General features: G+C 44.3%; 1 protein-coding gene across 1 annotated transcript in view; it reads right to left on the reverse strand.

Moving 5' to 3' along the window:
• Positions 1-12,342, reverse strand: part of ephb6 (eph receptor B6) — a 63,285-nt gene extending 50,943 nt beyond the window's left edge. The window contains 1 exon segment of the mRNA XM_008302080.1: positions 12,275-12,342. Within this exon segment, the coding sequence (XP_008300302.1) occupies positions 12,275-12,332 (58 nt within the window). The 5' untranslated portion in view covers positions 12,333-12,342.

Below are 12,342 nucleotides of genomic sequence, written 5' to 3' on the forward strand. Positions count from 1 at the left end.
TTGCAGAGAAAAACGAGGCAGGAAGGTTCCTGCTCTTCATCACAACTCAGGGGTTAAACTGAGCAACGATGTGAGCTGTGACTGTGAGACAGAATTAGCAATCACTGCTAATAACTGCAGTGGTTAACGAGACTAAAACATGGATTTAGAAGTGTGTGAAGTTTTCCATCCAGGTTCGTCTTTCTTTGATTTTCTTTCCTCCACGGAGGCTCCAGCTGTGAGCATCTGTCAAACCCCATCACGGGTTCTGAGCGACGATGTGCTCTGGCAGCGGAGTTCTGGAGTTTTCAGGAATTAAACCGATTGACCTGATGGGGTTTCCGTGATTAAAGGTCAAATATTGCGACTTTAAAAGGCCATAACGGTCACTGTCACATGCTGTCGGAGGCCGGCGAGCTGATGCCGGCGACTCGTTCCTCTTTTGTTGCAGACGTTCGCTGGTCTCATGTGAAAGCACCAGAATAGCTCAGCAGCTTTCTGTTGGAGTGTGTTTTACCCATAATTTGCTTTCAGGTTTAAGTGCTTTAAAAAGGCAAGCTGGCAAAGAAATTACAGACACACAAACACACACACACACACACACGGGGCGACTCTGACGCTGAGTGCCGACACATGGCAGCTTCCCACACAAAAACCCGAGCCCTTGAATTTTCCATTAGTATTCCAGAACCGTGGTGGCCGCCGCTGCTTCTGTCTGCCACAGTCTGGTTCTGCTGCCGAGCCAAAGTTTACCGTCGCGCAGAGACGTCGCATTCAGGTCCGGATTCTCTCACAGACGGAGTTAATGGAGAAAAACTGGGCTCTAATTAGCCAAGCAGACACACAAAGCGTTGTGGGAGGAGGGAACGTCCGCCTCGGCGTGCAGATAAATAACTCGCCTCATTGTCGGCGGGCAGTTCTTATGTTTCGTGTCACAGAATCAGAAGGAAGCAGCACAAGGAGACAAACGTTATCTCAGATTTGAGAAGATCCCAAAACAACATTCACATTCTCTGAGAAACTTCAGTTGATCAAACTAATGAGGTGCGATCAGTAAACAGATTTTTTTCTCCTAAGGATTAATCTCACAGATGGAGACGCTGACGAGCCTTCGTCTCTCTGCTCTTTTTTCCCTCCCGTCTGCCTGTTTTCACCCACCGGCTTGTCTTCGTGTCAATCTCGCTAAATTCACACATTTTTCCGTGGAGGCCGTCCAGGATCGGCTGCGATACGAATTGTATACGGAGCGGAGAATACAAATGGAGTGTGACAGCTCGGGATTAAGTGCAGCCACAGGCCTCAGAATAAATGGGTTTTTTGGTGCAGCGTCTGTCTGCAACCAGGAGATCAGGATCACATCAGCTGAATAAATCCACCAAACCAGGACGTCTAAAGCCTTTCACACACAAAAACAATGGTTCCTCAGAGCGCTGCAGCGGTTTGTTTAGCGTTCTCACACACCTCCGTCCTTTAAAGTAGTAAAGCTTCTTTATTTCAACATGAAATCAGAGCAAACCGACTGGTTTCTATGTTGACGATTCGAAAGACCAGAAACGGTGAGAAGTGCAGTTTTCCAAACACTCAGTTGGAACCTTTTAAAAATTCAATCTCTGGCTGTCGGATGAATTTGGTGTTTTTATATCTTTCGTTCTGAATCTACGAGTTAATTAAAGCATTTAGGGTTCTATGTTCCTTCTAAGAACACGTGATCTTGTTGAAGCTGATATTTTTCTTTCTTGTCTTTGTGGAACCAAAAATGGTTCTTCAGGAGGTTCTTTCATCAACCAGCTGAAGAACCTCTTTATTGAAGGAACTCCGACGTGGTTCTTTAAAGGACTTTTTTAGGTTTAGTTGCAGGTAAAAGTGCGAAATTAGAGCAACAACTATCTATTGTCATTATTATTTTCTTAATCGATTTTATAAAACACGAGGAAACCGTTTCTCAAATCCGTTTCTGAAACTGATTTTCAGTCGCACCAAGAACCCAAAAAAAGGGATCAATTTGAGATCTACGGGTTAATTAAAGCATTTAGGGTTCTACGTTCGCTGAAGCTGATATTGTTCTTTCTTGTCTTTGTGGAACTAAAAATGGTTCTTCAGAAGGTTCTTCATCAACCAGTTTAAGAACCTCTTTATTTAAGTACCTCCATGTAACTGTTTATGGTTTAATTAGCAGGTAATGGTGTAAAATTAGAGCTACAACGAGCTAACCAGCTAACTTCATTATCATTTTCTTAACTAGTCAGTTTATTAGTTGATTTATGAAACAGTTTCTCAAATCCAAAACTGCCGTCTTGAAACTGGTTCTCAGTGTTTCTTGATTTTAATTTGAGATCCATGAGTTGATTGAAGGTTTTAGGGTTCTGTGTTCTCCCTCATGGGTCCTGGTTTTGTGTTTGTGTGTCTTTGAAGCACATATTTAAAAGAAAAACAAACTAAACAATAATAAACAGTCAACATCTTGTTTTTCAACCTGCACAGAATCATTTTATTCATGATGCTCAGAAAATAAATATTTTCCTGCTTCTTTACTGAACCAAAGAACTATTTTGAAAACAGTTCCTTAAAGAACCTTTTTTGTTTTTTTTTCTTTTTCTAAAATCGTTATCGGAGCATCATTTACTGCAACTAAACGCACCGTTTTTTTGATGTTTCTCTGATGAGCTGTTGGAGTGTTTGCAGAAACTATTCATTAGAAGAACTACAACTTCTTTGTGGAACTAAAAGCGCTTCATCGTTTCCAGTCAGCAGCGCCGTGTAGCGCCGTTGTTCTCCTGCAGCAGGACTCGTGTTACTCGAGCCGTACGATTACAGGATTATCGATCAGCTTCCCGTCAACAATAATCCTTCGTTTGTCAGAGTAATAAATTCAGATTATGCAGAAACACAGTCACATGTGAAGCTCCGTGACCTCATTAAGCAGCATCGTGTTCGTATCGGAGAAGACGAGGCGCTGCGCATGTGTCATTCCACATTCAATTAACCCTCTGCTTCAGGGCGCTTCATGCATAAATAATACACAGCAACTATTTTGGCATTAATATTTATGCCTCCACTATTTAGCTTCTTGTCGCGGGGCCTCGGGGACCGAGGTCCTCACGCTGCCTCCTCTCCGACCTGTACATGAGGATTACATGGAGGCTGTTCAAAGGGCTTCATGCATGTCTCATTGCGTGACATTAGCATGTTGAATAATTCACCGCGACATCCTCAGATAAGCGTTGAGTGCTGCGTTACACACACCTTTCAGGGATTAGCCCGAGCCCCGGCATCGCTGCCCCGCTCAACAAAGGAGGGGGACAGTTACTGGCAGGTCCACTCGGCAGTAAAAGCTCCTTTATTTAACTCTCAGACCCGAACGGCCGAGCTCGCGGAGCGACGCAGCCATTGGTCCACGCGAGCGACGAGACACTCAAAGTTTGTCCTGGACAGTTTTTAAAGAAGTGCTGAGTCTGCAATCTGGGGCTGAGTGCTGGTTTAATGCACGACTCCACTCTGCCGATACCTTTTCCACCTCCGTGCTGTCCCCGTCCTCCCAGCGTCTGTGTATTATTCATCTGACAGCGACAGCAGCCTCCTGCACGTTAAATAAGAAGCTCCATTATTGATGCCGGAGCCGCTGTTTGTTTGGAGGAGCTTCTATAGGAGGCTCAGGGAGGGAGTTCGCCTTTAAAAATCAGCCCGATCCGATGCCGCAAAAACATCTAATGAAGCAAATGTGCTGTGAGTATTGTCAGAGTTGCACCTGGATGGATGAAAAACTGGTCAGGTTGCAGTTAACAGAGCTTAAATGTGTTGTTTTTTTTTTTAACCCTGCTGTACTGATGAAGTTATAAAACTCAGAAATGATGGCAAGAGTCCATTAAAGTGATAAGTCTGGACCCTCCTCTATGGACTTCAAGGGTAGACACGTAGAAATGAAGAGTTCATTTGCAAGAACAGATTACTGCACTTTTGTAGATTTTCAGGAAACTATTTTTTGTTGTTTGCTCGAGATAATATCAACCAAACTGAAGTTAAATGGATTTGACTCAGTAGAAACGACAAAAATAGAGATAGCTGGTTGATATTGTCTCAGGTAGACGATGGACGAGTGGGTTTCCTGAAGGTTTGTGAGGACGGAGATTTGTTTCTGCAAATGAACTCTTCAGATATTCGCAGTGTGAAGGCAGAACATTAAACAAAGTCAGTGGCGATAAAGAACCAGCTGATCCTGAGGACATCGGGGGAGAAGCTTTGTTGGTTGATTTTATTTGGACTGACTCAAAGAGAACAGAGAATAAAATCAGGATTACGGAGGAGTGGATTGTTTGTGAACGTTGCTGCTCTCCGTGGGTGTAAATGCTCTTTCCCGTGGCTGCAGAGGCGACCTGCACTCGTTCCCGACCGTCCCTCTGCCTCTGGAGTGTTCTCTTCAGCTGAGTGACCCTCTCCCAGCTCTCTCCATCCATTTTCCAACACTTTCGCTCTCCGGTGTGGCCATGCGTGCGCCGACACTCTGAAAAGCGTAGCGCTGTCGCTCGTGTCACGCCTCCCCGGCAGCACATGTACGCCACTTTACAGCACTTTGCAGGCCGACACTCTGCACAGGGTCTGGGTGTTAATATTAACACCGAGCAGAGAGGCGAGCGTGTAAAACGCCTCAACACGGCGGTAAACGGTGCGCACAGTCACTGAGCTCACAGGTGACATCCCCCCAGAGCCTGCAGTGTTCCCAGGTCCTCGGTCCAGCGCTCCAGATGCTCCCAGCGAAGGACGAGGCCTCCACCAAACCGCCATTACCGCCGACCGCACCGTGAGAGTGATCCGCAGAGACAGAGCCGAGCGGGCGGAGCGAGGAGGAAGCCGGGGGATTAACGCGATTCCAGAAATAAGCATGCACATGTCGAAGGGGGTTATCAGAAAGTCTCTGAATGAAAGTGCAGCTGCAGAAAAACAAGAGGCGCAGCCAGGTGAGATGACAGAGCGCGTAATGAGCGCGTGCAGGCAGCAACAGGTCGGACGAACACCCAGCGAAGGAAAGGCTGCTTCAGACAGACGAAGGGCTCAGAGAGTGCTACTCTGACATTTGGGGGAATAATTCAGAGTTAAATCTCAGTCTGTCATCAGCGAGGAGCCACATCCTCAAACATTCCCTCCTGGAAGGCTTTCATTCCTCAACGTCTTCACACAAACAACCGCACACAGTGGTTTGGTTTAAAACGCTCAAAGAACCATTTATTAGCTCAGTTCGGTTCATACTAATTATACTGTTCATGCTATTATTTGTCCCACCTGTACATTTAGTTTATCTTACATGTTTCTGTCCACGCTGCTCCTTGTGTTCATGCTACAACACATCCTGTAAATAAAGCACTTTGCTTCTGCTCGTACGATTAGGCACTAAACTGCATCTCGTTGTCTTGGTGCTGTGCAACGATTAAGTTGAAGCTAAACCTAAAGAAAGTCGCAGAAACAGTCCAGCAGAATGAAACGTATTCACGTCTTCCGATCTGCTCTCGTGTCTGGTGACTGAACAGAAAGAAACCATCACCGGGCGTAGCTTAGCTTAGCTTAGCAACTGGAAATTGGAGAAATCAGCTTTTTTATCCTCTGTTTTGTTCCAGAAGGGAAATTTTGTTTTAGCTCCCAGAACGTTCTTCTTAAAGGTTCAACAATGTTCTCTGAAGACATTTTGGAACATCGGTGGACAAACACACCCCGACGTTCCCGAAACAGGTCCCCAGTGTTGCATCGTTTCACCTCGAAAACTTCCCCAAAACATTGCAGACAAAACGTTCTACCTTCGTCACAGTAAAGGTCATCCAAGGCCTCGTCCTGAAAACGTTCTCTGAATGTTTGTTTGAGAACATTCTACAGTTCTAATCACACAGCGTCTCCTGAAACGTTCAAACTTTTAACCTCGTAGGAAGTTAAATATCAGTAATCTGGTCTTTGAACTTCTGGTGCTATTTATTATCATTATTATCATCATTAAGCGTTATTACCGGTTATTCTGAAGACAGCTGTTTGTTAAGCCGGTGCAAAAACTTTAAAATGTTCCACTGGTGTTTAACTAAAGGTTCTCTGGGTATAAATAGGCGTCTTTCCACTGCAGATACAAGGTTTACAGGATCGATCCACTCATCCAACACTGTGGATCCAACAACTAACTCATCCTGACCAAAACCAGCTCCAGTTCTATGCAGGAAACAGAACATATGGAGAACTTTATTAGTCGAGAGCCGAGCACTTTCTCAGTGTCCAAAAAGTTTTATTTGCTCAATGAAAACGGCCCAAAAGCGGATCTACAGCGGTCGGAAGACAAGGATCCTCCTAAACAAGTTCCTGCAGCCCATCGGTGTGTTGCTTTAGCGTACCGCAGTCAGCATCCTGGTGTTTGTTCTCTGCAGGTCGGGACGAGTCGGCTTCAACCAAACACTGAGATGCATGAATCAGTTTTTCTGGCATCTTATGAATGCTTTTTTTTGTAATCTTTTTGGCTTCGCTGGGATTATTCTTCCTGCAAGTTAATCGTCTGCGCGGAAATCCATCCGCAGTTGAGGAAGCTTTTGTTTTTCAAGTTGCATTATGATTGAAGCTAATTCTAAAAAAATAAAAAAAAGACATTCAAGGACAGTCAGGGAGTTAGAAATCCCATGATTCCTTGTGTTTCTGTTTCTTGAGATTGTTTAAATCCGCTGGTGAGGCTGATTTTAAAGCTGTGGACCACATGAGAAGCATTTTCTCGGTGTTATTTGTGGCCTGGAAGTGCTCGGGTTTGGAAAAACACAAGCAACCGTGACAGAAGTTGGTGCGACCCAATAAAAGCTGAGTTTTCCAAAAGTCTCGAGATAAAAATATCCCCATCAGTCGCGTCACGGCGGAGAGGCTCGACGGTTCAAAAAGGGAATCTGGAGTCGAAACAATGTGAGAGTTGCCTGTAAACAGGAGAAGAAATGCAGAGTTCCCATCAAAGGGGAAAAAAAAAACCTGCTGCGCATATTTTCGTCACGTCTCCACCCTGGAAATCTGAGATCAGGCCTCTGAAAAGCACATTGTGTTGTTTCGCCTTCAACACTGAAACTTTCTGTCGGTGCGTTCGCTCGGTGCCAAAAGCTCCAAACCGCGGCGCTGCGGCTTTAATGTGAAACTCTAAACTACAAAACTGCATTCCGGTGTCAGCGCAGTTCATGCCCCGCGTTCGTCTTTCAGTTCCTCTCGGCCCTACCTCAGCGCTCCGTCTGCAGGAGGGTTATCGGTGACGTTATCGCTCGCCGACTGGAGTCTGAGGCGCCGCGGGGCTCCGGCCGCTCGCTGCTCCACCGGCAGATGTGTGTGATTCACCGCGAGTGTCATTACTGAGCTCTGGGCAAAATCATGTTGCTTTTAAAAAGCTGCATGCCGGAGCTAAAAATAAAGGCAGGTCACGGTGAAGTGTGATGCAGGAGGGTCATCGAGCCTCGCTGACTTTATCTCTGCGCACACGTGTGTTATGAAGCGAAACATCTGGGCTCATCGCTAACACTAGCTCTGGAGGTAAATGTTCCTGAAGAAGGTCTTTTTTTCTTTGCACCAAACTCTGCATCAATGTTTAAAACAATGCAGCTGGAGTCCTGAAATTCCTCAAGGATACGTAGGTCTGGCCTCGTTTGATAGAGAAATACAAACCAACTACATGACGGTGCAAATCTGGTCAGAAACTGTCATGTTTTCATCGACTTCGATGTTAAATCCAACCACAAAACCTTTTATTTCTCACCCAAAGAGGCTGAATATTTATGGAGCCAGTCAGTGGCAGAATTTATGGGAAAGAAATTATTCATATTTGCATTTATGGCCAGAATTTGAACAAGCATTGAGCTGGTGCGACGGTGAAACCGCTGCAAGTTGGGCTAAAAGAAAAACCACAGTGCTTCAAAAAATCACTAGTTTACTGCACTGACGATTATTTCATACGGCGTGATCTGTTCTCATCCGGAACCAAAGACTGTATATGGGCCTTATGCAGATTCTTCTGTTCTCTTTTGTGTCAACTTTTTATCCAATTATATGTTCAGATTTTATATTTTTTAGCCTATTATAGGTCTAGACTGTATATTTTCAGTTTATTAAATGTTTAGCTGTTTTTTTTTAGTTTGTTTATTATTGAACTGTGTGTTTTTTTGTTGTTTTTTTTAAATGAGGGTTCGAGAGAAACACAATTTCAGTTCTCTGAAGCAGAACTGACAATAAAGTGACTCTGACTTGATCGTCGATAACGTACAGACATGAAATCAGACAAATACGAGGCGGTTTTTTAAAAAACATATTTGGTGAATTGGGCTGGAATGACCCAGGAAGCTTTTCAGTGTCTCCCGCTGCGACGATTTATTTTCTTGCCACACTTCCTGTAATTCATCGCGTCCTGAACCAGCAGCTTATTACGGCGTCGGTGGCTAATCTGCCTAATTAATACCCAGTTAGAGCAGAAAAGAAAGTGGCCCGGATGACCCGAAAGTGAGAACGTGGCTGCAAGTCGGCGCCGCCCGGAGTTTCTCTCTTTGTGCCGGTGACGGAGGATCCTTTGATTTAATTTAAAGCAGCAGTAAAACAATGTCCTCATGACGAGGAAAATCCCTGAATTTAAAATCCTCCCTGAGTGGAAATACGAGACGCATTAGCGGTAAAATGTACTCAAAGTCGCAGAAAAAAGCAAACTGCTGCCTGAGACTGATGGATGCTTTATTAGAGCCTTAATGCCGAAGCATCAATGTTTAACCAGCTTCTCCTGCAGTTTTATACACTGTCAGTGAATGTAGGTCAGCGGCTCTGAACACATTTATCTGGAGGCTTCGTTCGGAGGGTCGCAGCGCCGATCTGAGGGTCACGAAACCGAAGCTGCACCGTGCATCGCTTCCACGACAAGAAATGAACACATCAGGCTGTTTTTATGGCTTCAAATGACAAGAATACAGTTTTTTCCAGCAAAAGAAGTCTGACTTAAAGGTTCTTTGTTTAACTTTATTAGAGAGAGTTGGTCCACATGCGGGCTGAATACGAAGATTCGGCTGCAGAAAGAAATCAGCCGTAAACAATGACATCGACCAAAAAACCGGTTGGTCTCTGCAGTTTGTGCAGCCGCGCGAGAGGAATTTATTAGTTTTAACTGTTTAAAGTCAGATCTGAACGCCTTCCAAACATAAAACACTAACCTGCTTTTATTTTTCTTACAGTGTTTTTTTTATTTTCTCTGCAGATCCTCCCCGACTGAATTACTGAATGATTCATTCTGCAAACGGTCACAACATTCCTGCAGTTTTTTTACTTTGCAAAAAAACAAGGAAACACCCCAGTTTGTTCCAACGTGGTGCCGCCTCGATTCGGTTTTTCAGACCTTTTGCTTTATTTTAAATAACTTTTACAATCAGACTGTTTAGAGTTTAGCCAAGAGGGAAGATTATGCTTTGGTTTTTTTTGTCTTTTGGAACCAACAGACAGCTGAAACACATCTCGTATTTTTAATATTAAGTCTTAACCTGAGAAGCAGATAAACGCAGAAACAAAAAACTCCAAACTGTCTTTAGGTTCCCTACTGGAGTAAATGTTTTACTTTCAACTGCTGCAGAAAAAAACTGGTTTCATATTCACACGGAACAAAAGTTATGTGAATTAATGTCGCAGCCGCTCGGTCCAAATCCTCAGAGATCAGCTTCTCGGAGAACAACATAAATTCCAGCTAATGACGGCGGAGTCATTTGCGGAAACGCTCGCCGAGCATCGCTGCATCTCCGCTCATGCGTGACGGAGGAGCTGGAGGGGCATCAGGTGTGTCCCTCCGCCGCCAACACGCGATCCTCAACTCAGATCCAACAGCCGGCACAATGCAACGTGGGCGGACGCACACACGCAGCGCGTCGACGTCTGCGTGCAACGGAGGCACAAATTACAGGGTTTTTTTTCTTTTTTTTTTTGCTTTGTGGCGTGAAAACGGAGAAGGACGAGGCTGTTAGTGGTGAACGCACAGACAGACAGTCAACACATCAGCTCAGGCCAGACGTCGTTTGCTGCGATCAGACTCCAAATCCTCCCTCATGACATAACTCCCCATTCGCTGGTTTATGGACACGTAGTGGGTTAATACAGTATTAGAGCCGGAGAGTCCACAAACACAGTCAGTAGGACAGAAACTCTGCAGCTTCTCCTCTGTCATTCTGTCTCATCTCAGTCCAGACCATCTGTCACAGTCTGCACACACACACACACACACACACACACACTGACACGCACCTCCAGTAAAACCACAGAAGAAGAGCCTGAACAGGTGCAGATCTCTGCTACACCAGAATTTAAAGTTACAGGAGCTGCAGATACAGAGAGTGTGTGTAGCGCTGATAGTGTGTGTAGCGCTGATAGTGTGTGTAGCGTGTCTGTAGGGTGTGTAGAGTGTGTGTGTGTAGTGTTAGTAGAGTGTATAGAATGTGTGAAGTGTGCGTGTGTGAAGTGTTTGTAGTGGTAGTAGTGTGTGTAGTGTATATTGTGTATATTGTGTGTAGTGTTTACAGGCCAAATATCAAGAAGGCTTCTGTTACTACACACACACACACACACACACACACACACACACTCGTAAAGGCACTTATTATATACGTGTGTATATATACAGATGCACACACACTTTATATAGATTCACACACACACACTCATATACAGATGCACATACACACATATATTCGGATACACATTCATGTATACAAATACACACATATACAAGAACACATTCATACATAAACACATAAACACACACATTCATATACAGACACACGCACACAACTGTACATACAGATACGTACCCACACACACACACTTAATTACACACAATTATATACACACACATATGCATGTCTGCAGACATACACACACATATACAGCTACACACACACTTAGATCCACGCAAATAAATGCAAACACACACACAACATTAACAATTACACACAAAAATACACACGTACAAATACATAAACACACACAACATGCACATGATTATACACACACACACATACAGATACACACACACATGCATATACAAAACAGTCAAACACACACACTCACATACAAATATGCATACACGCTAATACACACATATAGAAAATACACACGACAAACACACACTCGTATATAAACACATAGACACACACACTTAGATACACACGTATCCATGCAAAACACACAACATGCACGTGATTATATACAAATACACACACACAACCGTATCTACAGAGACACACACACACACACATATACAGACACTTATTTACACACACACATAGAAATACACACACATATACACACGAATATATGCAAACACACATACAGATACACGCACACAGAAATACACACACATATACAGACACACACTCTTATGCACATGAATACATGCAAACACACACAAATATACAGATACACTTGTTTACACACACACAGACACTCATATACATGCACACACAAAAATATACACACACATGTATGCAGACATGCACATATACAGCTACACACACTTATATACAAACACAAACACACACAACACACATGGTTATATACAAATACACACATAAACAGATACACACTCGTATAGATGCACACGTATACATAAAAATACACACACACACATTCATATACAGGCACACACACTTTTATACACACAAATACATGCAAACACACACAGATACACTTATTCACACGCACACACACTCATATATATAAGAATGCACACATGTGCAGCTACACACACACTCATATATATAAGAATACACACATGTGCAGCTACACACACACTCATAAAGGCAGTTTGAGTCATCACATTAGCGCAGCTTTCTCAGCTCTGATCTGACATTTAATGGATGAAGTCACTGAACTATCAGTCCGTCAGTCACACACACACACTTTCTCAGACACACAAAGCCTCCTGCAGCGTTTGGACCTGGTGGAGCAGCAGTGCAGCTCTACGTGGTGGTACGGTCCGTCCTGGGGGGATTATGAGTGACACGGGGGGCTTCAGAGGGGATCAGCCCGTCCACACAACTTAGCATTCATCTGCCTCCTGCCTTATTTCCATATCCTTTTGTGGCGGCGCCCGTTAGATCCCAGAACCCACCTGGTTCCTCCTCTGATCATCTGAACCAAACAATCTGCATATTGAGCCACAACCAGGAGAGCAGCTCAGGAGTCTGACAGAGTTTCACACAAAGTGCAGCCGGCTCGTCCCACAGCAGAGACCGGGCCGAACCGGGCCGAGCCGGACCGGAGGACAAACAGAAGCACAAGTTGTGTTTCTTACCTTCCTCGGCTGAGTTGGGCTGTAGGAGCAGACAGAGGGACAGAAAGACACTCCACATCTCCACGACA

Source organism: Stegastes partitus, unplaced genomic scaffold (genome assembly GCF_000690725.1).
Source record: "Stegastes partitus isolate 25-593 unplaced genomic scaffold, Stegastes_partitus-1.0.2 Scaffold1755, whole genome shotgun sequence".
NCBI classification, from domain to species: Eukaryota; Metazoa; Chordata; class Actinopteri; family Pomacentridae; genus Stegastes; species Stegastes partitus.